A 24,773-nucleotide genomic window follows, 5' to 3' on the forward strand; every position below is an offset into this window, starting at 1 on the left:
GGTTCTGCTCTCCCAGGCAGAGGTGCACCCAATCCGCTCTCCATTCATCCCGACTCCCTGGCAGACTGGACCCTCCTATTTGTGTGCAGCTGGACCCTTTCATTATTTACACTTGAAATGATAATGACACCATGTGTGCACAGCTGCACTATTTGCATCCACGCGGCGTGCAGCTGGATTCGCGTGAAGCCGTTCCTCCGACAATATTTACATGCTAACTGCATCCAGACGTGGAGGTTTTCTGCTCGTGTGATCTAATGACAGGGCGCCGCTGAACAGAAAATAGACAGGACGCTTCGTAACGACAGTGCACAGGAGCAGTAGATTAAATCAGAGCCAAGGAAAGTTCATGGTCAGGACTTAATAAGTCAGTGAGGAGTATAGACACATTACTGCCATTCACATTTCGCTTCTGTGCAGCTCCTCCTGGCTGAAAAACAAAAAACAAAAAACAAAACAAAACAAAAAACCAAAACAGTGTGACAGGATTTTGTTTTCAGCGCCATGATGGGCTGAGGTTTCCCTGCCGGGGCCCCTCTCTTTGAGGCCGACTCTTTGATTCCCCACTGAGTAAAGTTTAAAGGGCCGGAGGCAGATGAATGCCACTACTTTTGTCGCTCTGTTCGGTGTGCAGATGTGTGGAAGGTGACAGGATGATTGGCAAAAGGGGGCTGAGAATAATAGAGAGACTTTATTTCATCGGAACAGGTTTAACAAACACAACTGCTACCAAGCAAGCACATACACTTACAATCATGTCAGTGATAGAAACTGCTCATAAGGACCTATTATAGATAATACTAAAAAAAAAAAAAAAAAACTGGCCCAAACATGTGAAGCCTAGAAGTCACAATGACACTGGATACTGGTTGCTGCTTGTCTCCTGTCGGATCCACTCACACAGCACTGAGTCAGATGTGACTGAAACACTGACATGCACTATGGGATGGCATCTCGTTGTTTGGGGGGGTCTCCCCCCCGCAGGTGGTACTTTTGGATGATGCTCTTCACAGTTTGAACATCACATGATGGTGTAGAATGTGTTCAGGGGCGTTTAGACACTTCTTAGAATAACGGGGTCAACATGTTGCAGTCACTGCCGGCCACTGGCAACCCTTCAACACTGCAAATGCAATTACTGTTAAAAGACATTCCCCCTCTGGATTATGAAATGTCTATTTACATCGACGCGTCGTGTTTGGCTTGTTTGTTATTCCCGGCAGAAGACGTACTCGGTGTAACTTGTCCATATTTTGTCCTCGTTGGGGTCGTTGCTGGTGTAGGCGCAGGTGCCCGTGGAGCTGCAGGCCACCATGTGGAAGCCCGCCTCTGTCAGCTTGTCAAAAGCCTGCTCCAGAAAATTATACTTGAGATAGTACCGGGACGTGTATCTCTCCGGCGGCCTGTCCGGGTCTCTGCTCTCGTTCAGCGTGTCTCCGAACACTTCTTTGGCGAGAGACGTCTTCCCGCAGACCGTGATGCGCGCCACTCTCCGGAATTTGGCGTCGGTCTGGATGTCTCTGCCGATGGTGTACGAGCCGCGGTACCCCACCGTGATGTAGCCCGACTTTCTGGAGTCCAGAGACGGGGAGCGCACGGCCCCGCCGACCGACATGGTGCGTAAAGTCTCCACAGCGCCGGAGGAGCCGCACTGCAGCGCGCCTTCCTCCGTGTCGCTCTGGCTGATCTCCTCGCTGATGGAGTTGTCCTTACTCACGCGGGGGCTGAGGCGTTTGGCGAGGTCCCGCAGCTGGAAAAAGTCCGCCTCCCTCTGCAGTCGACTCTTCTCGGGGAAGTAGTCCGGCAGCACCAAGTTCAGGTCCCGGAGGTAGTCTAGGATGTAGCGGAACAAGAAGCCGTCCCTGTCCAAGAAGAAGCGCCCCTTGCTGTCCCTCGCCAACTCCTTGGGTGACTTCTTGCTGAACATGCTCCACAGCAGCGAGTCCGGGACGGCGACGAGAGTTTTGTGTCTGGTCACGTAAACCTGTCCGCCGACGTTCAGCTCGATGATCTCCGAGAACGGGGAGCAGGAGTCTCCGCCGCAGTTGGACCCTCCGCGCTCTGTGTCGGCCAGTGCCATCTTCCTCCGGGAGCCGCTGCACTGATGTGGGATCAGTGGGAGCACTGAGCAGCCAAGTGGCGGCGGCTTGTTTATGAAGCCTGGACTCGCCACGTGCGTGAGCGCGCGTGCGTGATGGATGGATGGGGAGGGGGGGCTTGACTGTTAAACTGACATTCAACTACAACATGAGTCTGTAGCCTAAAACACACTGTGCCTGTACAGCTCTGTGTGTGTGTGTGTGTGTGTGTGTGTGTGTGTGTGTGTGTGTGTGTGTGTGTGTGTGTGTGTGTGTTTGCGTGCGTGCGTGCGCGGGCGCGCGTGTGGCGAGAAAGAGAGAGCAAATCCATATGTTCTCCTCCAGCATCACTTAGAGCAAGCACCCACGTTCGATTATGTGTCATTTTCTTTTCCCTTTTTTTTCTTACGTCTGTCATCAGTATGAATGTAGCCCACCCCCTGATGGTTATTTAATTAATCAAATGTGATTAAAAATGTGTGTGTTTTTTTTCTTTACATAGCCCATGGGGAGACACACACACACACACACACACACACACACACACACACACACACACACACACACAGCAGAAAACATCCAGCTGGACAGAGTGACTGTTTGAATCAGGAAGCGGTTGGAAAATATGGAAAGAGTGACACCCATTGCAACTGTGATGGAAATGCAGCCATCTACCACACACTCACACTCTGTCTCTCACAGAGAGAGAGAGAGAGAGAGAGAGAGAGAGAGAGAGAGAGAGAGAGAGAGAGAATCTTATCTCTTTGAAGAAGTGAGGCTTGGCAACAAAGGCTCTCTCTCTCTCAATCAAACTGGTGCTCACATTTAGTTAGAGGTACAATGGGAGGGATGGAGGGCTTTTACTTTGTGCTTCTTAATGACATCCATTCCCTGAACCACCTAACTGGAAGGGAAATTCGACCAATTCCACACATTAAAGTACTTTTACAGGTCTTGTGGAGTACTGCAGCATATGTGGTAAAAATCAGCATCAAGTATTTAGTAGCTTCAGAGGAAGCTGCATGTGATATGCATCTAAATCCAAACTGCCTCCAGTGATGTCACTCAGTGACCATCAAATGTGTGTCCACACATGAGGCTTGTTGCGGATCAAGTGTTGTAGAGAGATGACAGGAAGTGTAGGGGTGACACATCACAAAGGTCTCCCATCAGACTTGAAGCTGTGAAGCAAACACAACAAAACAAATTGGGTTAAAGATATTATATGTAACATATCTGCATTAAAATGTCTTAAACAACTAGATCTTTGTTATATTTAATTTTGTTCTTACATTATCCTAAACATTTCAAAGAACCTACAACCTCAGAGAAACCTTAAATGGTAGTCAAGGTCATGGGAAGTTTCATTTCATCTCTAACGTTTTGGGGAAACACGAGATGTATGTCAAAGAGTGAAGAGGGAAGTTGGGAAACACCACTGAGGTGAAGCATAAACCAAAGGTGAATTAAATTACAAAACATTAACACTCTGTGAACATTTCTGCCTGGGTAATGTAGATAGACCTTCATTTTCTTATGGTGGTTGTTTTACAATGAGCACAGGAACTCCCATGATCAAATAACACTTACGCCTTGTGTTTTTTTTTTACATGAGAGGTCACCATGCAGCAGAGATGACATATGTCTGAGTTTGAAATTCAGAAAAACAATGATTGGAAATATGGTTGATAAATAAAATGATTGACACATAAAGAAAATAACAAAAAAAAAAACATATTTAGATAACTGGAGAGGAGGCGTCATGACAACATCTATTGAGGCTTCAGAGCACATGAATTAAAGAAAAAATCTGAAAGAGCTAAATACTTTTTATCTCTCTATCTGTGCTCTCAGAAGGCTTGTACTTTTTAAGAAGTGGGGTTCTCCTCTGGTTGCCAGGGATTGCTGGTGTTGCTTGTATTAATTATCTCAACTAAATTGAACAATAAAAACTGTGATTTGATTAATAATATGTAATATTTGTGCTAAGGAGGAAACCAGAAATCCACACGGGACTGTACGTGAGTGTTATGCTGACAGTCAGCCAGCTGTTGCCACATCTGTCAGAGTTGCTCGGGGGCATCTGTCATTAAAGGTCGGTAACCATGTGAGCGAGAGGGTTGTTCCTCTTCTCAGTGTACAAACTTACTAACCTGCGGCAGTTCGACCATCACGAGTGAGTTGCTTGAGACTTGTGTCATCCTGTTCAAAACTTCCCATGGGAGGGAGCAGAATTTCCATCGTCTGTCATCTCAAAAAGAAACCGATTGTGAAAGAGGGAGAGAAGATAATAGCTTTGTCTGAGTCAGTGATTTGACCCTCATACCATTATATAACATATATGCTCACAGTCCCACAGGATAGGAGCGCCCAACAAAAACACAGCAAGGGTTCACTGTGATGCTTTTTGTCTTTTAATTCTGTGGTTTCCCTTATAACATATTCCATAGTCCATATTCTTTTTAGATAACTCTTCTGTCTCAAAGAGAACCAGCACAGGTTGTTTTATACTTCTTTAATACTAGATGGTGCATCCACTACTCAAACTCAAACATGTGCAATTAACACACTGTGTAAACAAGAAATTTTGCAGATTTGCCGGTATGAACATAAGAAGGAAAAGAGAAAGACGAAGTCCAGTCATTGTGAAACTTATGACTTCTCATCACGGTGTTTTTATGCCACTATGGAATTTTGAATTGAGGCCTGGAGATGGTGAAATGTCCTATAAAAAGGCTCCTGAACTCCAATGTTTTGCCACTTGAAGACACTGCTGAGCTCCGACAATGCTACGCAAGGTATTGCTGTTTACTTTTCGTACATGATTTCTTTTCAGTATAAAATTCATTTCGATGCCTTTCAGAGAGTATTTTTGTGTTTAAAGTAAAATCCCCAATAACCCTTTAACTCCTCAGGCTGGTTATGTAGGCCTGCTGTCGCTGTCTTTTTAGACTGACTGGCCCTGTTTCACCTTTCCAGGGTATTACAGAGAGCTTTGGAGCTGCTATCCATGGCCTCGGCACCACTCATCTGACAGATGGTGTGATTAACAGGAGCAAAAGGATGATGCTGGACAACCTGGGTGTTGGTCTGTTAGGCACCAGGACAGCTGTCTTCAACAAGGTTCTCACGTACAGCCAGGTAATGTAGAATCCTGGCCTGGAGTGGAGGATATGTGATTATCACCACATCCAGATTTCTTTAGCCTCATCAGAAGTCGTCTGTGCTGATCTGAAACTGAAGTACTTAGCTACTAATAGAATAAGTATGACCCACTATTGTGCATTTCTTTTTGGTTGATATCTGCGTTTACATTATTAGCCTGCTTCCTGTATTTCTTCAATAAGACAATTAGTTTGATATAATCTCTCTCATGCTGCTATTTGTCATAATTGTTTTTGTGATAACTGGCTTACGTTGGTAGTGATGTGCACACTTATCCTCATATTGATGTGTCTGATTCCAGATGTTTACGTCGGAGGAGCGGAGCAGTGTTTGGGGTAAATCAGAGATAACTCTTCCCCCTCCTTACGCTGCATTCGTCAACGGTGTTGCGGTAAGCTTGGGTTAACAAAAATGCATCACATTACATACACAACACAGAGCTGGTTGGACCTCTGATTATCTGCTCTGACACATTGTTTGGTAACAGGTCCACTCCATGGATTTTGACGACACTTGGCACCCCGCGACTCATCCCTCGGGAGCCGAGCTGCCGGCCCTGCTGGCCCTGGCCGAGTCACTGCCCAGCCGGCCCTCTGGTCTGGACCTGCTGCTGGCCTTCAACGTCGGCATCGAGGTGCAGGGCAGACTCATGAGGTTCTCCAGAGAGGCCTACAACATCCCAGAAAGGTGAGATACGTGGACCAGCATCAGGCTGCTCTGGATAATATGCACATTTTGTGTCCAACTGTGAATTAATGTAGTCTGGAAATGTTTGAGTGTTAAAGGGCTGTTTCACCCAAATTACCAAAGGTGAAACACCTTCCTCTTGTGGTGCCCAGCCATGTGGATAGTCTTGACTGTATCTGAGGTTTTAGAGTTGGAGTGAGTCAATGGATTACAATATGTAACATTTCCACATTAAAATGTCAGTCAGTTAGTTCAAAACATTTTGATGTGTAACTTTACTATTTATTCTGTGACACAAGTGAAGTTGTATTTTGTGTTTAGTGAATGTTCTTGGTTCCCAAAAATAATCAACTCATTTCATTTGACTTTTATTGCTTATCCACGCACATGCATTTATGCGCCCATATCCAAATATCCCTTGACTAATTTTGAGTGGGGTACTTTATCTTTCGTTATTGTTTTTGTTGAGAGCTGCAAAAATTACACATTGTGCCTTTAACGCATTCATCGGGCACCGTCTCTTTCAAGAGTATGTCTCCACTCTGACTTTCCACTGTCAATAGAGTAGTTCCAAAAAATATTCACATCATAGTTTGTGGGTGATACCAAAAAAGACAAGCTGGTGTTTTTCAAGTTTGTCTAAATGTAATGTTTTTTAATGCCGCGTGCAATTCAGGCAATGCGAGTAGAAATGGAAAGATAAATGTCTCAAAATCCCACCAGCAAATATGAAGAGCTTCAAGTGGTTGTTATTCTCAATCAACCTACCTGAAATAATTCCCATCACAAGTTCTGTCAGACCCAAGGTGACGTCCTCAAACTGCTTGTATTGTCATCTGAAAAACACACACTCACCTTTGGAAAAAACTGTGTAACTGTGTAATTATTCCTTTTTTAATTTCTTTCTATTGCTCTTTAATAGAACCTTAAACAATCTGTTTTTAAAACTCCAGTAGATACTAATGTTTTTGGTCATCTTTCCTCCTCTTGCTCGACACTCTCAGATTCCACCCTCCCAGTGTTGTTGGTGTGATGGGCAGTGCTGCAGCCTCAGCTAAGCTCCTGGCTCTGTCTCCTGCACAGTGTAGTCATGCTCTGGCTATCGCAGCCTCCTCAGCTGGAGCTCCTTTGGCCAACGCTGCCACACAAACCAAACCTCTCCATATTGGAAACGCTGCTCGGAGAGGCCTGGAGGCCGCTCAGCTGGCTCAGATGGGCTTGGAGGGGAATCCGGCCATTCTGGATTTGGACAGTGGGCTTGGGGTTTACTACAAGGACTACAGTCCTTCAGCGATGGCAGATTTAGCTCCTGGTGACTTTAAGTGGATTCTGGAGGATCAGGACGTGGCCTTCAAACGCATCCCTGCTCATCTGGGGATGCACTGGGTTGTGGATGCAGCGCTGGCAGCCCGCACAACGCTCGAAAATACAGTCGGGGACTTTGACCCGAGCCAGATCACACAGGTCACACTTCGAGTTCCTCCGTCCAAGTACGTTGACTGCCCCTCGCCTGCCACAGAGCACCAAGCCAGGCACTCGTTCCAGTTCAACGCCTGCTCTGCCCTGCTGGACAACAAAGTGACAGTGTCATCCTTCACTGAGGCTCAGATTAACCGGCCTGCTCTGAAGCAGCTCCTATCAAAAGTCAGGGTGCAGACCCCTGAAGTTAACACACCCAGCTTTGACAAGATGTACTGTGAGGTGGAGGTGGAAACACAGGGGCAGCGCCTTATGGCCAGATGTGATACCTTTTATGGCCACTGGAGGAAGCCACTGAGTCAGAGGGACCTGGTGGAGAAGTTCAGCGTGAACGCCTCCACAGTGCTGAGCACAGAGGGAGTGGAGGGTGTGATCGATGTGGTAGGAAACATCGAGAGAGTCAGAGAAAGTTCCATCTTGAGTTCGTATCTGAGAATGACGAGTAGTGAACACAAGCAGTTTTACAGCTCAAGGATGTTGTGATTACACAGTGTCGGATGAAGGCAGAGGACAGGGTGTGTTTATCTGTATGGAGCCATTTCATGTTTTAAACTTTCACAAGAAATATCACAATATAAATATTTTATACTCAAAATAAAGTGGACTGAAGGAGTGAAATTTTACTTTTTATTGCACTTTTTTTCGTACAATACCACACCTGCTGCTGTTATTCTAATATGTGATCAACTGATCCACTGCATTGGAAAATAATCCAGTAAGATTGTGCTAAGCAGATATTAATGCTAAACAAATCAGACCATATGGTGCACATTTCTACTACAAACATGTATATCTGGAAGTGCTTTTGATCAAACAGTTACTGTCACATCATTTAGTTCAGCAGGCAGCTACGGTCAAGCTCACTGAAGCGCCAGCCCCTCGTGCGTTTCGTTCCATTTCCACCGTCCTTGGAGCGTCTGCGGAATCAAGCAAGCTTCAGCACGTCCTTCACCATCGCTCCAATTCCGTCAAATATCTCGTGTATGGGAGCGTTGCACATGAAGGCCGAGGTGGTGACCAGCTTGTTCTTCTCGTCCACGTGGCTCTCGCCGACGCTCTTGCTCACGTGCTTGCAGCCCAGCTGGTTGATGGCGTCTGCAGTGCCGGCGGTGTCGGGGTACCTGAGAGGACACGGAAAAAAAAAGAGGCACCACTTAATGTTTTGCTGCTTGAAGAGATTTGTCACATGCACAAAAAGTAGAGAGCAGTGACATTAATAATTCATTGTAAATTAAAGATGATAAACCGTAGATATGTGAAAATCTCAGTCACAGAGATATGGAGCTTGCACTATGCTGGTGGTGGCTAATGCAGCCTGGAGCCCTTAGACTCAATCAGAGACAAAGTGCAGCTACATAGAACTTTTTCCAAACTTGTAGTCTTGATCCCTTGATGCAATTCACCAGATTCGGTTCTGCTCCAAAAGGCTTTCTACAACAGCTTTTACAAATGCAGAAGTACTCCGAAAGACCCGTAAACTCAGATCTGTAGCGCTCAGTTTGACTCACTTGTCGTCGTTCTCGATGCCGACAGTGACCTCGCAGCCGGGAAACACCTTGGCAGCCAGAACAGGTGAGATGCAGCAGAGGCCGATGGGTTTGCCCTCGCCGTGGAACGCCTGCAGGGCGGCCTTAACCTCGTCATTAACAGAGCAGTCCTTCCCCTGCACTGCCCACGTACACAGGTTCTTCGCAGCCCCAAAACCACCTACAAGACAAGAAAATTAGATGAATTTATTCAGTGATCACATGGAAAAAAAGTGTAAATTTAATAACGTTTAAGTTATTCAAGCACTTCTGGGTGGATCGAGGGGACACATATTTTGGTCAGGACCCTCGGTGGTTAAATGGCTACGGTGCTGTTGAGTCCAAACCTGGAAATATAACAGCGTCGTGGTCTTTGACACTGAGTTTAGACAGATCCTGAATGTTTCCGCGGGCCAGACGAGCACTTTCCACCAGCACGTTTCTCTTCTCCTCAGACGGCTCTCCTTTCAGGTGGTTCACCACGTGCATCTGCTCAATGTTGGGGGCGAACATGTTGACCTGCAGACGATAAAGATGAAGGTGAGGACCAATGATATCTAAAATGGCCATCATAAGATCCTGAAATCCAACGTGACTTTACCTTGTTGCTTGTTTTATCAGAACATTTAATTTCTCAAAGATTCAATTTACAGTGACATGAAACTGGATACAAATTTTTTTTATTGGACAGTTGTAACCAGAGAATATTTAAATACATGCACTTCATGAAAAATGACAGAAATAATCACCAACATTGTTTTCAATTACTTTACAACACTGATTAACTGACACATCTCCTAATTCTCTGCTTCATGCACACATATCCACACATTATTTGCTTTATTCAACACTTATTTTACACAGTGCAGGCATCTGTTATGACGGGATAGAATCTCTTTCAAGGGAATCCTTGCAATAAGTCTCAGTTAGTCCAGTCAAATGTGGTTATATTGCAAAGTTGCAGCCTTCTCAGTATAAACTCCGACTTTAGTTTTGCTGTAAAGTTTCTTTGCTCAGCTGTGGCAGAGGGACGGTAACACTTCAGGGAAGTTCATACTGAAATCCCCCAACTGGAGTCGCCTCACTCAGACTGCTGAAGCTGCTTATTATCTTGAGCTAAATTTAAGTTGACTTCAACTAACCAGGACTGTGGAGTGTTGAATTGCAGATAACCCTCAAAATGTACTTATGTCCAGGTGATTCTTGTTGTGAACTCATCCTTTAAAGGGCTTACAGCCGTTCACAATGTGTGTGTGACTTCACTGATAAGAATCAGAGTCAAACAATGTGGAGGGAAGTTCTCAAGTTCCCAAAAATGAACTTATATGTAGTTCTACTCACTACACAGTTGCATCCTATAGTTTTATTGTATCAGACCACATTATGAGATAACTTACTGATCATGAACCTCTGGGGTGTATCTCTCTCAAACACAACCACACAACCACACAACCACACACACACACACACACACACACACACACACACACACACACACACACACACACACACACACACACACACACTATACGCGGCACCTGTAGACCAAACCAGTGTGTGGACTTACAGTCGCACCTCCTCTGCTCAGGTGGACCAGAACAGCGGAGGCCTCGTGGATCTCACTGCCGTCATAAACTCCGCAGCCCGCCAACACCACAGCCACGCGCTTCCCCATGTGTGTGGAGTAGTAACCGAGCCTGACCGTCTGCAGAGTCCTGGAAGTCAGCAGGCTGCGTCCGCTGAGCTGCAGCAGGGTGAGCATGGCGGACTGTCAGCGCGGAGGACGACGTCTTCTTCTTCTGCGTCAGCGGCGCTTTGACTCAGGCTCCTCGCCGCTTCAGCGCCATCTTGTGTGTAAACCTGAGCACTGCGGCGGGGCCTGCTGACAAATATTATATATATTATAAGATATAAGTCACTGGTAACTTAACACATTACAGGAGAATTTGATTTGCAAAACACAATTGAATCGGTTTAAATTCTTTAAATTACAATTGAGTTACAGTTACAATTTATATTATTACATTTGTTTAATAAGTTATCCATTTATTTAGTAAATGTTTTATTTAAAACAAAATTAGGTCCTTATTATGTATTATTATATATTTACATACTTATTATTATGTACTGAACATATGGAAAGATCAAATAGATTGTCAGCCAATTCACTTAACTCAGTAAATGAATCAAATAATTTAATATTTATAATCATTAATATACAAAACACAAGATAGTTAAATGAATATACATATGTTTCATTAAAAAATGAAAATCAATCTGATTTGATTTTTCTTTATTTATTTTTTTGATTCATATATTGAGTCATTTATTTAATCTCGAGCATCGAAGCCCAAAAGTGACAAATACATAAATGAATAATTAAATTAAATACAGCTAAAAGAGACGATTTAAAAAATACGATTAAACAAAATGAATATGTGGCTGAAAAAAATGCATATTTCTTCCTGTAATTGTTGATTTCCTTATGTATTTATTATATTTATCTTCTTTAATTGATACATGTATGTATTCTTCATTTACCATCATTTACATATCATGTATTATTTACTTGTCCATGTACGTATTTCCTCAGTAGGTTCGATGTCACTTTCACATGAGTAACTCCCGTCATGTGATCTCGGCTCGTCAACAAAAAACACGTGACCAGTGATGAGGAAGTGAGTGCAGAGAAGGAAGGCCCACGGGAGTGTGTCTGTCTCTGCTCTGTCGTCTGTGTCTGAGGCTCCAGCATGACTCACAGGGAGGCTGCTCTGTGTTTAAACCTGCTCCTGTTTCTTCACGTCGTGGCTCAGGTCCGGAGTTATGGACCGCAGCAGTGGCCCGTCCCCTACAGGTACGAAGACAGACAGCAGCACGACTCCCCTCCATGCTGAGTCTGCCCTGTGACTTGAAGTCATGTGAGAGGAGAGAGGACTGCAGGAGAGAAGGTTCCTGTCCTCACTCGAAGTCTTAAAACATTTCTTACTATGTTTAATTCTGTTCTTTGTTTTTCTCCAAATCATCAAAGTGTTGCAGATGCTTCAACTTCCCTGAACTGTTAATCAGACACAACCTGCGTGCTGTCACTTTAACCAGCAGAGAATCTTTAGCTGATCTGAACACAGTTTACTAAGTTACGGCTGGTGCGTTCACATGACTCAGGGAACTTTGCAAATCTACTTTTCTAGTTATCTAGTTATGGATTTCATACAAGTGTTTTGTTCAGCACCAGGGAGGAACTGAGATCACAGCTGTGGGTATTGATTATGACCTTTTGATGAAATGACAGTCATGATTGATTGTCACAAGGCAGACACGTCACATGACACAACCATAAACATTTCCTGATCTACAAAATGCTGAAAGAAAAAGCGACATCATCTTCTGTTGCGTTTGTGTGGGATTCCTGCATCCCCACAGTCTGTTCATGAGCAAACATTTGTTTTTATGGTCAGTATTTATGAAACCAAAGGATCAAATGTTTTATTAGTCTGACCTGTAATAAAAAAAAAACAAAACAAAACGTAAACTAATATGGACAAATTCTTGCCATTTTTCAGATTCACAAACCCTTTTACGTGTTTTCTTTCTATTTTAAAACCTCATTGGACACGGTCTAGAATATCAGTGCACTGAAGCCGGTCATATCTGAACTGAACAGCCCCCTGTGAGTTTATGCAGGTTAACCTTGTAACAAAACAAAAAAAAAGTGGGTGCAGCGGTATAAACTCTCCCCGGTGCTGTCTGCACCCCTCATGTCACCCGCAGGCGGTTCGATCGCCGCCCTGATGTGGACTCTTACTGTGAAGCTCTCTACCCGTTCTGTCCCACCGGAGACCGAGACGGACGGATTCCCTACCTGAGAGACAGCGACGTCATCTCGGTTTATCGACTGCAAACGCCCGTGTGGGAATTCAAGTACGGAGATTTGATGGGGAAGTTCGTAAGTACATTTATCTCCTAATGCAACGAGGCCGCCGAAGGGATTCACTGTCTACAATGAAGTACATAAATGAAAGATGAACAGCAAATCCTCACATTTAAGAAGCAGGACGTATTTCCTTAAATAAAGATGGAAAGATTAACCGATTATGAAAATCCTTGCCGGTGAATTTGCTTCTCTGTTGGACTGTGGCTGTTTGTTGCAGCTCTTTTAATCAATCAAAACGTGTTGCTGATAATTCTCTCTATGTGACATGTCAGGGTGACGGCTGCCAGACTGAGTTCATTCTGTTGTTAGATATATAATCTGTGTTGACTGATAAAGTCTGAATTATACTGGCTTTGTGTGAGTTGTACTTCAGGATGAAATGACAAAAATATTACTTTTTAAAAAACTTTTTTGACTGTTTTCATGATATGCATTGTTACTTTTATGTTAAATGGGCTTAACAAAAAAATCATAACTGAGTATTTCGCCCTGTGCTCACTATGGTTTTTGTCACTTCAACTAATGGGATCAGATCTTCAAAACTAAATGTGCTCTTTAAGGAGTAAACCAGCCATCATTCACACAGAGAGTCTTTGTGTTTATAATTCTGAGATTAAGGTGAAGGTACTACTTTGCTGCTGCAGATGTTTAAACAGTGTGATTAAATATAGTAAGGCAGTTAATACGGAAGTGCAACTTGCGCCTGTATTCATAGTCTGAGCTGTAAAACCACCTGCATGTCCACACACTGAGGCTGCACACTTGCAGCATTTCTTAGATTATATCACCTGGTCCTGAAGGCCTCTGCACAGTTTTTCTTTTTTTTTTCTTTTTTTACGTTTCCCAGCTCCAGTACACCTGATGCCAGTGATGAGCTTGTCATAAAGCTCCTCTGACGCCTGTGACGACCCATTCATTTGAGTCATGTGTTGGAGCAGGAACACTTCTAAAACATACAGGACAGGGGGGCCGCCAGGACCAGGATTGAAAACACCTGATTTAATCAATCTGATTACAGATTCGGACTTAACTGTTTAAATAGATGCTAAATAAAGAGATTCATCTACATTCCCCAAAGTATTTAATCAGAATATAACTTATTTGACAGGCATAAAGCAACTAAAAAAGCATGATGTCTTTCCCTGTAAACACAGCCTGAGATTCGATATCATGTCTGTGTTTGGTTCGCAGCACATCATGCACGACGCTGTCGGGTTCAGCAGTTCAGAGACGGGCGCCAACTACACCATGGAGTGGTACGAGCTGTTTCAGCTGGGCAACTGCACCTTCCCTCACCTCAGGCCCGAGCAGTACGCACCTTTCTGGTGCAACCAGGGGGCTGCCTGCTTCTTCGAGGGCATCGATGACTTGCACTGGTCACAAAATGGCACCTTGGAGAAGCTGGGAGAGATCACAGGTAAGGCTTCACAGGTACAGCCAGGTATTTTTACTCTTAGAGGTCAACGGAAAGCATCAACACAGTACAAGTGGATTTGTTTTGGAACTTGTGCTCTGCCATCCGGGCTTGTGATATTACAGATGGGAAGTGTTTCCTGCGTAGCTTTGGTCTGTTATAGTTTTACCGTACATCCCGGTGTTGTCCTTAAAGTATTAAAAACACATCAACGAGCTGCGCTCGACTATTTTTATCGACTCTTTGTCTCCACACAGCAGTATTGTGGTTTGTTCAATCCCAGCCAGAAAAAAAAAAAAAAAACATTTCCACCCTTTGTTGGATTTCCACTGGCACTGAATTGTTTTTCTGTCTGTCTCCAGGGAACCAGTTTAATGACATGGCCCAGTGGGTCCAGGACGACAACGAGACTGGGATCTACTACGAGACGTGGACAGTTCGCTCTGACCCCAGCCCTAACGCCACCGTGTGGTTCGAGTCTTACGACTGCTCCCAGTTTGTCCACCGCACATACAGGAAACTGACGGAGCTGGGAGCCAAACTGTCCAGCAGAACTCAGACGAACTACACCAAGATCTACCTGTTCAGCGGCGAGCCCACCTACCTGGGCAACGACAGCGCCATATTTGGACAGCCCGCCCTGAAGAATCTGGCCACGGACATCCGTAAATTTTACCACCCGTTCAGGCCGCACCAGTCGTTTAAAGACTTTGCCCTCAGTCTGCTGGAGGCGTACAAACAGGTGGTGCTGGACAAGAGCTTCTACCTCTACTACAACTTCGAGTACTGGCATCTGCCGATGAAGCCTCCGTACATACAGATCACATATGAAGAGGTGCCTTTGCCCTAACATCAGACTTTCATTACAGTGTTTTCATTAAGGTATCTAAGTATTTTTTTCATTAATGATCACTCGGTTTTGTTTTGTTTTCCTTTTTGATTAAAAGATTGTCCAAAAGCCAAAGAAAAAATAATAAATAAAATAATAATTATTTTTAAAAAAAATGTAAAAAGCAGTGAATCTTTATGTTCTGAATGACAAAACAATCGATTTATTGCAATTATTATCGGGGCAGAATTTCCTTCTACACCCTGGAAACAGCAGCTGTGAAAACACTCCGTCAAGAGGTCCATTTAGTACCTATTCTGGAGCTTTCAGTCACATCACATGGTCTTCATAAGCAGATAGGTCGCCCTGTGTGGACTTCTTGTAAACAAAGTTCAGTTTACATGTAGTGTTCCTCACCAAAATGCTCTGTGATCATCCTTGAGGCGTGTCAAACGTATTAAATGCATTCCCTGCCTTATAAAATGCTTAGGATGCCATCTTTAAAAATGTCTCCAACTGTGCCTTGTTTACATCCATGTTTTTTAACTGGTAGTCTTCTCCCTTGCCTTTGTTGGTGAATTCCTGCATTTGAACCTGAGATTATTTAAAAAAATAGACGAGAGGTCATTTGGGTGCTCTTTGCTCTTTTTGTGATCAATCAGACAGCCTGTGGCTATAGCCTATAGATAGTTATGCCAACATTTGGCCCATCCCACATTGAAAGGGGAGACTGGATGAATTTGTCATAAGTAAAATGATTAAATAAATGTGAACGTGGTCTCACCTGCACAATTATTGTAAAACTCACGAGCAGCTCACATCAGCAGCTGTTTGTCTGTGTTCAGTGACCTACTGAGGGCCATCTTCAAGCTCCACGTCTTTCTACAGTAATCCAGTGATCCAATAGTTTTTCAACAAGATCAGTTTTCCAGAAATGCCTTCCAGCACTTTAATTCTCCCAGAGTTAGCTTTTTCAACAGGTCGACTCTTCGTCCAAGTCCAAGTGGAAAGTGAGACATCAAAGTCTGCAGCCCTCAAATGACCTCTGCTCAGTCACCATTCTATCTCTGACATTTACTGACACGTGCTGTTGCGTGATATGTTGTACTCAGACTTGTGAAATATATTTTCATTTTTTCTATACATGTATGTTTGTTTTCAGCGATTTGTTTCCAACTGTTTGCTGTCTGTCTGTTACAGTTGAGCTGCTGTGGAGCAACATGGAAACCATTAGGCTGGTTTCTGTTTTCTTACAGTCTGAGTCATAATTACACTGACTCCGCATTACTCATTCAAAATACAGCAAACCTGTCTGTGAGATTAAGAACACAGATGAGAGACAAAGAGAGTGTAGAGAGGGATTACACTGGCTAACGAATGATATCAATTGACTAACTTCGTTGTCTACCTGTGCAATGTGTGGCTGAGATAGTCTGCTCCCTCTATGGACTGTCAGAACTGACAGTGTCATTTAGATGAGACCATGATGATAAATCGGTCAGCATGGTCACATTTGCAGCCAGGGACACTGTAACAAAGTACACATGCTGTTTGTGGAAAGTCAAGTTTTGGGCAGATCCCCGAGTCAGATAAGACAGTTCAGGCTGAAAATACGCAGCTATGAAAACTATGACCTTTACCTTTTAATAAATTCAAATTCAACCAAACTTTTTGAATGTTCTTTTGTAATGAAGTAGTTTGTGTTCCAATCAGACCATCACAGAAGAATCAGAGTTGAAGAAAGTCTCTGGTAGTCGAGACTGCCATCTTATTTTGAAGTCGATGTAAACCTGACCACAAGAGTATGTATTACAAAATACAGTGCAAACATCAGGTCCAGCCCTAATGTTTTGAACTCAGGCTTACATTGTTGACTTCAAGTGTTCACGCCAATGACTGTAGTGTTTGGAAAATAATGAAAGATGCATAGAGTACATTCACAAATTTTTATTACCGGTATAAGATCACAAGTCTAAAACAATAATCTTAATTTCAAGACAGGTGACCAGTAAAGCAAAGTAGACAAAGCATTTGCCATACAGAAGCAAAACTAAAGGACAGTACTGTCACCACCAGTTAACTCCTAATAAAACTTACTGGAGGACTCTCTGGACAAATAAGGTTAAGACAGCTGCATTTCAGTGAAAACACCTTGAAATCATCCAGCTGAATCTTCCAATAAAGACAACAGGAAAATGATTAAAACCAGTATTGAGACACAACCTTCACTTTAGAGCTGCGGCCACGGCAACCGTTTAATGCACTGCAAAAATCATGAAAAATAATCAGGAGATATGTTACTGTACCACTGAGATGCTAATGTACATGAGCACAGACTATTAGCACAGGACTCTACTTCAGTGATAAGAGACCAAGACCAAGACCATCAATAGACAATGTTAGTTCAGTCCAATCAGAAGTGTTTGCACTTCCTGCAGTGTGACAGTTTAAGTCTACATGAAATGTCTCAATACAACATGAATAAAAGGATTCAGGTTCGAGTTATCTACAGATCCTGTTGGCGTGCAAGGTTGTCCAAAAGTTTTTCCACCAACGATAACTTGTGAAAAGAGGTATTTTGTCGATTTATGTCTTAAACAGTTATAAAGCTTTTAATGACTTCAGTCAAAAGGTTTTTCTTAAAAATGAATTTAAAGATTAATTAAATAAAAAACGAATTATTTAGCCGAATTATTTATTATTTGGCTTTTTAAAGTTGATCCCAGACATGCGTCTTCTGAAGTTAACTTTCACATTAGATTTTTTTTTCCCTGCAATACAACTTCATTATGTTCTTTGTTTTTGGTTAAAAATACTTAGTAAAATCCATCCTGTGCATTGATCAATGATTGGAGCAGTGGACTGGAAACTTTTGGACCTCCTGCACGCAACAAACCCATAGTGACTGAGGTGAAAGCATCAAAACCGAAGACCCTTATCTTGCTGCTGGTCTGCTTGCTGGTTATAGTGATTGCTTCTTTTGCATAACTGAAAAACACAAATTCATTACAAAAGCGGTGTCCATATCAATAAATTACACAGCTCATCTTCTTTAGTCACTACAGTATGAAAAAGATCCATCTAGTAAAGGATTGCTCGCACTCTGGTTGTATAAAAGACACAAGCTGTCCGTTAAGGAAACTTCAAACCCTGACAGAGGGCGAAATAAAGAAATAAGTACATTTCTATTCATAATAATCAAACACACAGCGTTTTATATACAGATGCATTTGACTTCCTTCTTAAAGGAAAAACGTTTGTTTCACTCGTCTGACTTGCCAAATCTCTCTCGGCTGACATGAATGGATGTGATGAAGAGGAGGGCGAGCGGTTTCTGCAAAGATGTGTTTGTAATGACAAGATGAATATTGCTTCCTTTCCTGTTCATGTACAATGTGGTGACACAATACAGAGCAAACGGGGGCGATTAGGAGGGCAGATATTCATGACTGGGTTTAGAGCTTGAACAGGCAAAAAGCAGAAGATACAAATGAAACCTATTTAGAAAATATAATTTACTGCACCTGAGGGACACAAAGGTTTGTACTCCTGACGTGCATTGTAAGCCAACAGCCACAGAGACTGGCCTATAGATGTATTATTAAGCATTCTGACCACGAAGGTTGGATACTTTGCAATATCTTCCTCCAAATTCAGACATTTATATACACACATAGCTATTTCTCTTTTTTTAATCAGTAATTATAGCTTTATTACTTCAATATACTGTCCTCAGTATCTGATTCAACAGAGCAGAGGAGTATTATAAAGATTGTTTTCTTGCTTTCATGAGGGCAGAAGAACAAAGTTCATCCTGACTGTCATTTGGTTTTCATCTAAGGTGCTAAGGATATCTGTGACTGTACACAAACCTTTATTTATACAAAAAGACTGAGATATTACATTGTCACGTTAATTGATGCATGATGCAGGAAAAAAAAAATATCTGCATGACTTGGAGAAAATAAAAATCTATGACGTTAATCAACACTGTACAAGTTCACAACACAAAGATAGAGACCTATATACACATTTCTGGTTCTCTCCTGGCGAACTTCGAACATTTCCCACAATCACGGTTTTATGTTTTTGATGCTTGATTGAGCTCTGGTGAGGAGGAAAAGCTACATGACGTCAACTCTACTGCTGCTCTTTGTGTTTAAATTAGTTTAAAATTAGGTGGAGGACCCAGCCACTCTCCTGCAAAATTGAAGTGAATCTTCCCTCCCTTTGACTATACCTGACAAAACATCTTCTGTCACATACTATATACAAATAACATTGCAGCGGTTTGGAAACTTCCAATGTTGTATTTTGTTACAGAGTGCAGAGCTGCTATCTCAAACTAGATTTAAGTAGGCCAAGTGGTAGTGTAACAACATGCAACTGTGCATCTAATCATCCCAAATTACTCCACAATGTTAAAAAGTATTTAAACACACTCACATCTGCATACTTGTATACACACAAACATACACACAATCGCGCACACACCTCTCATCATAATATAGATCATCATTTCCAGGCTTCAATGTCTGTATAACTCTATCAGCAGTTATAAAAACATTGCTTTTCAGTCAAATATTTCCACCTGCGCTCGTCTGTGAGCCGACTGTTAAATATATGAAGAAGCTGGTCTTGGCGAGTTCAATCTCAGGAATAGGCAAAGCGGGAATCCACAGTCCAGTTTGAAGAAAACAGGCAGAGATTTCTGTGGTGTTTGCATGACATGTTAACATTGTGTAGCAGGTGTGTCAGGTGCCACATTACATCCCTGCTCTGCAATGCACACAGGAGTTCAGCAAGTTTATGCCCCCCCATGTTGGCACCACACAGTCCACTACAGCTGAGCATTTAAAGGCTTTTCAAAGCAAACATGGTGGCCATGAAAGTTCCACGCCTAAAACATGACGGACTGAACTCCGTGTGCCCCTTTGGCTTCACTTTACCAGGTCGGCATCATGTCTGGGAACCAGACTCGCCCCAAGTGCTTTGAAACCTCCCAGTGGATCTCATCCAGGCTGTATTTGTGATCTGGGATCAGAACCTCCTCCATGATGGAGAGCTGGGAGAGCCTCCGGCCACACATCTTGACAAACTCCACAAATGCGCTACAGGAAACCTCGCACTCGCCCAGGCCGATTGCTGACAGCTGGTTGCAGTGCTTTGCGATGCGAATCAGCTCCTCGTCCAGAGGACGCAGGCCGTTGGCACAGACCACCAGCTCCACCAGACGAGGGCAGTGGAGGCCAACGCGGCCCAACACCTCCTTACTGACAGAGCGACCAAAGTAGAGGTGTGTGACGGGGATCTCGTCATTGAAGAAAGGGCCAAACTCGTCCTCATAGAGGAAGAAGTACATAACCAGGTTGAACTTGGGCGAGTGTCGCACCATGGCATCCCAGCTACTCTTCTTGATGGTGTGGAAGTGCTGGCCAGGGTTCTCGCTCACCACATCAATCCGCAGGTGTTCCAGGTGGACGTGTTTCTCAGAGGAGAGGGCCAGCAGGAGTTCATCACTCAGGAGGTGGTAGTTCAGTGCTAGCTCTCTCAGCCCGTGACACTGGTCTGCCACACACAGGATCCCTGCAAACATGGACAGATTTCTTTTAGAAGTCCAACTAATCATAAAATCCAGTCTTTCGCTTTCTAAAAACTATTTAAAATTCCTGAAAACACGACAACCCACGGGGGAAAACAAAATTGCTCCTAAGAAAATGACAGTCAACTTAAATTGCCAGAAAAGTTGCAGCTGAATCATTATCATAGCAAACGGTTGAAACAGTTCCAGGAAAATGAATGCAAGAAAGGAGAAACACGAAAATCATATAACAGTTCATTCAAAATATATGATGCAATGTCTGGCGGTCCACTACATAATATAACAACACTGTATGAGGGCAGACAAGAAAATGACACGCTCTAAATAAGCCAGTGAATGGAAACACTTACTGCCTCGTGACACAAAAAAAGGAAATCGAAAACATTTGACTGAAAATGCAAAAAAATGGCATGGCTTGTCAATATCTTGTTCTGAATTTTATCCCACAACCACAATCAAAACAAAATAAAGGGAAAAAAATGGGGGAAAAAAACAACAAGGCTGTTTCCTCTTCGCTTAAATACTGAACACGTTCTAGAGTCTTTCTGCCCACTGTACCTGCTGGGGAGACGTGAGGGCAGCTGCTCATCTTCAGCAGCTTCAGGGTGTCACTGTTATTGGCCACCAGCACCTTCAGAGACGGATCATCCACTGGCGTGTCATCAATCTTCAGTGAAGACAATGATTTGGAGTTGACGAACACTACAGTCAGAGCTGAGATGAAATGAGACTGTGGAAGAACAAAGACAGTGCAATGAATTAAAATGTGTTCAGAAAACCTTCTGAAGTGGCTACCGGGATGGCAGGTCTCAGCTTTGAATGTCCATAGCTTAATTTATATATGGAATGGTAAATTAATGTAATACAACAACCTATTTAAATTTGTAATTCATAAAGTAATTCAATTTTTTTAATTAGAACACATAAAGTGCTTGCTGGATTCTTCTATAGGTTAAATAAGAAACAGCAGATGCAACTCTTTCACTGTCTCCTCTCTGTTGTGACAGATGATATCTCTTAACAATGCAAAGGTTCTGCAGGTTTCTGATGAACTTCATGACTGGCGACAGCCTCCTCTGGCAGTTTGATTTTCAAAAGTTCATAGAATGAATCTCAGGTTGTGACAGAATTTTCCCTGTGGTGATTTAATGATGCTCAACAGGGCGACTGCAACCATTTTGCCTTTTTGTTTGTTTTTGCGTTCTACTTTGTAAGGGGAACCGCGGGAAAATGTTTAATCTTAGTACACAATACACTACAGTTGTGGTGAACTGAGATAATTAGCAGACCAGTCTGCGTTTTCCACTAAGGGTCCGCCAGTTTTTCCAGTCCAGAGATCCAGAGTGAGTGAGGTAGAGGCTACGTGACTCTCTAGAGTGGTATCATAATACTGAGCTAAATTCCAATGCAGTCGCAGGACACGCTGTGCTTTGATTCTGTGACGAATATTGAGTAGCAGAGACGGAGAATCCTCCTGATTTTGAACAGTGTTGGGTCCCTTCAGCCTGGCAGCTTCTTTTTTCCTTTTGTTTACACGCTTTTGGTGTTGAACACGGCAGGATATAATGTCACAAGCAGTTGTAGTCGTTTCTTGCTGTCACCTGTGTTCTACATGTTAATAGAAAGGTATTTCTGTGGTGTGTCATCTTAGACTGCAGTCAGAGAGACAAAATAACATCCTGTGCCCTTTGGAGGCCTGGAAAGTAATAACATCCTTGGCTATGTATGTGAACAAAGACATCTGCTTTTCAGTCCCATCCTCAGATGGGAAGAGAATTCAAAAACAATGCTATTAATTTATTATTAACACGCTTAGCCACAGATTTAAGGATAGATCTTTGCAAAGATATTAGCAACATGTTATGAAATTTAATAGATCCCAATTTCCTTGTAAATCTAAAGAGCAGGATGCAATAAAGATCCAGAGCCCTCAGGTTTATGTTAATTATACCTTTGGAACCTCCATGAAGCTGGGCCTGGCTGTAGAGATGAGCCCCAAGGTCTTCAGTGAGCAATTCACCAACTGTGAAAGAATGTCACATGCTGCCTCTGCAGACTCTGTACTACTGTCCACCTGGCAAGTACAAACAAAGACTCAATGTCATTTGAGGAACATAAAACAACATTTTTAACCAGATGGTGTTACACATATTTTGCCAAAACAGCTTTTCCACCCCTACCTTGAAGCTGACATACTGCAGGTGGTTGGAGTGCCTCTTTATGATCTGTTTGATGAGGTCTGGATGTGTGGCTTTCAGGTAAGAGCTGGCTGGCTGGTTAAGCTCAAACTCAAAGCACCGCCACAGCTCTGGCATGTGGAAAGCCTGGTTCCACCCACGGCACACCTGAGAGGCATAAGCCCGATCCAGCAGTGGAAGGTACTGGAAGATGTGTAGCAGGAGTTCCTGAGGCAGTCGTGCCCAGTCACTGTCTAGGGACCCACTGGCCACCCCTGCTTCAGAGTCCCCAGAGTCCCCCGAGTCCTCAGTATTCTGCGTCCGCACCTTCTTGCAAACCTCTGGTGAGCTGTTGCTGGAGGAGCTGTTGCCTCCCTCCTCTCCTCCCTTCATCCGCTTCATCCTGATAACAAGAGATATCTAATTAAGCATCAAAATTATTTGACTTGTGATATATGGCTTTCAATGACCTGAAAACAGATATGAACAGTCGCTTAAAATAAAATCTTAAGTCTTTTTATAATTGAGTCCATATTGTCGCTTTTAATCTGATCGTACGGAGGTCTGTGTGTGCCATTGCTGCATTTTAAATTGTATACACTGTAGTACTGTATCCTTGTGTGTGTACGTATCTTTCTTTCTCTCTCTCACGGTTAGGCGTAAACATTTTAAAAGACAAAAGGAATAGTCAACGTGAGTAACTCCTTACTCTCAGTAAACAAATTGTAAACGATTGTTAAATTACAATTTATGTTCATATTTTCCAATCGTGAATCGTCTGTTATTTGATATGACGTTAACTTACATCAGTCGGAAGGCCAAACTTTTCAATTAATATATTGTTCTTACACGCAAGGCAAGTCACGTCATTCATTATTAATTAGTTGACACTGCAACTTGTCTTGCTCCAATAAACTCTAATAACACCAAATGACCAAGAACGTACTTACATTACTCGCTAAGTTAGCTAACGCTGTGACAGCGTCACTTAAGGTAAGCGTTAGCTTAGCCAGCGAGGTTTCATGTTAAAATTTACACGAGCGGGTCTGAAATGCTAGCTATCAAGCAAACTCGAGGTGGAAAACTGTTAATATTCAAGACTTTTTTACAGAATGACTCAAAGCTCATTTCATACTCTGATATTTTATCTAGTTTGACAACCACACAGCTAGCATGTTCGGCCACCCACCGTACCTTGTTGTTTACACTCAGCTAGCTAACTAGCTGTTAGCAGGAAAATCCGACAACTGATATGACACTTCAGCCCGGGCCCACGCTGGAAAAGCTCATTCGCACCAACCAAATAATACGCATCGGAAAACAATAACCAAGCCGTCTGACAATAGAGAAGATATGACAGAGGTTTTCAGTGAAGAAACAGCCAGAGTCCGATGCCTTCTCTCAGCTGACCCAATTCTTTCGCGGGAGTTGCTGCCCCCCTAAACCTGAAATGGCGAAGTGTTGTTGTGACAGCAGCGATGCACCATGGGAAATGCAATGCGAAATGGCTGTTGGTAAAGATCGTCCGTGACCGAAAGATGCCTCACTCGACAGTCAAAAAACTGTATGCACATATCACGTCCTGAGGCAGAAGACTCACTTGGCTGATTTGACGAATTATCTCAGAGTCAGTTTGCTTTTGACATTTTTAGGATGTGTATTTTCTTTGGTTATAATTTATCAACTTATGTAAGGATCTGTTTATGGATGAATATTCTCTTGTACCAGAATACATTTCATTTCGTTTGTTATCAATTTGGAACCAGGGAATAGATGGCAGAGTGATACATCCTACTATTGTTATAGTCTCTGGTCGAAATTCTAACTTTCGATTTTGGTATTTACAGAAACTACATGCCTGAAGTCTCGATTTGGTACCACCATA

The 24,773-nt window shown here is 43.0% G+C and overlaps 5 protein-coding genes across 5 annotated transcripts; 2 read left to right on the forward strand and 3 right to left on the reverse strand.

Annotated features, from left to right (window-relative positions):
• Positions 1 to 672: 672 nt before the first annotated feature.
• On the reverse strand, positions 673 to 2,244 carry kctd12.1 (potassium channel tetramerisation domain containing 12.1). The gene has a single exon (XM_037109583.1). It carries the CDS (start codon positions 2,078 to 2,080, stop codon positions 1,211 to 1,213), a length of 870 nt encoding a protein of 289 aa, XP_036965478.1. The 5' UTR covers positions 2,081 to 2,244; the 3' UTR covers positions 673 to 1,210.
• A 2,503-nt stretch (positions 2,245 to 4,747) lies between these two features.
• Positions 4,748 to 8,027, forward strand: acod1 (aconitate decarboxylase 1). The gene is made up of 5 exons (XM_037109580.1): positions 4,748 to 4,876; positions 5,058 to 5,219; positions 5,545 to 5,634; positions 5,731 to 5,930; positions 6,935 to 8,027. Exons 1-5 carry the CDS (start codon positions 4,865 to 4,867, stop codon positions 7,890 to 7,892), a joined length of 1,422 nt encoding a protein of 473 aa, XP_036965475.1. The 5' UTR covers positions 4,748 to 4,864; the 3' UTR covers positions 7,893 to 8,027.
• On the reverse strand, positions 8,023 to 10,756 carry zgc:162944 (uncharacterized protein LOC569993 homolog). Its single transcript, XM_037109584.1, has 4 exons — positions 10,503 to 10,756; positions 9,283 to 9,454; positions 8,918 to 9,116; positions 8,023 to 8,530 (listed from the first exon to the last, which is right to left on the reverse strand). The coding sequence occupies exons 1-4, from the start codon at positions 10,695 to 10,697 to the stop codon at positions 8,335 to 8,337; spliced, it is 762 nt and encodes a 253-aa protein (XP_036965479.1). The 5' UTR covers positions 10,698 to 10,756; the 3' UTR covers positions 8,023 to 8,334.
• Positions 10,757 to 11,583: 827 nt separating this feature from the next.
• On the forward strand, positions 11,584 to 16,776 carry cln5 (CLN5 intracellular trafficking protein). Its single transcript, XM_037109582.1, has 4 exons — positions 11,584 to 11,789; positions 12,704 to 12,878; positions 14,058 to 14,283; positions 14,643 to 16,776. Exons 1-4 carry the CDS (start codon positions 11,686 to 11,688, stop codon positions 15,128 to 15,130), a joined length of 993 nt encoding a protein of 330 aa, XP_036965477.1. The 5' UTR covers positions 11,584 to 11,685; the 3' UTR covers positions 15,131 to 16,776.
• A 265-nt stretch (positions 16,777 to 17,041) lies between these two features.
• On the reverse strand, positions 17,042 to 24,374 carry fbxl3a (F-box and leucine-rich repeat protein 3a). Its single transcript, XM_037109718.1, has 5 exons — positions 24,083 to 24,374; positions 22,892 to 23,291; positions 22,663 to 22,785; positions 21,270 to 21,441; positions 17,042 to 20,695 (listed from the first exon to the last, which is right to left on the reverse strand). Exons 2-5 carry the CDS (start codon positions 23,288 to 23,290, stop codon positions 20,055 to 20,057), a joined length of 1,335 nt encoding a protein of 444 aa, XP_036965613.1. The 5' UTR covers position 23,291; positions 24,083 to 24,374; the 3' UTR covers positions 17,042 to 20,054.
• Positions 24,375 to 24,773: the final 399 nt, after the last annotated feature.

This window comes from Acanthopagrus latus, chromosome 9, assembly GCF_904848185.1.
Source record: "Acanthopagrus latus isolate v.2019 chromosome 9, fAcaLat1.1, whole genome shotgun sequence".
Lineage (NCBI taxonomy): Eukaryota > Metazoa > Chordata > Actinopteri > Spariformes > Sparidae > Acanthopagrus > Acanthopagrus latus.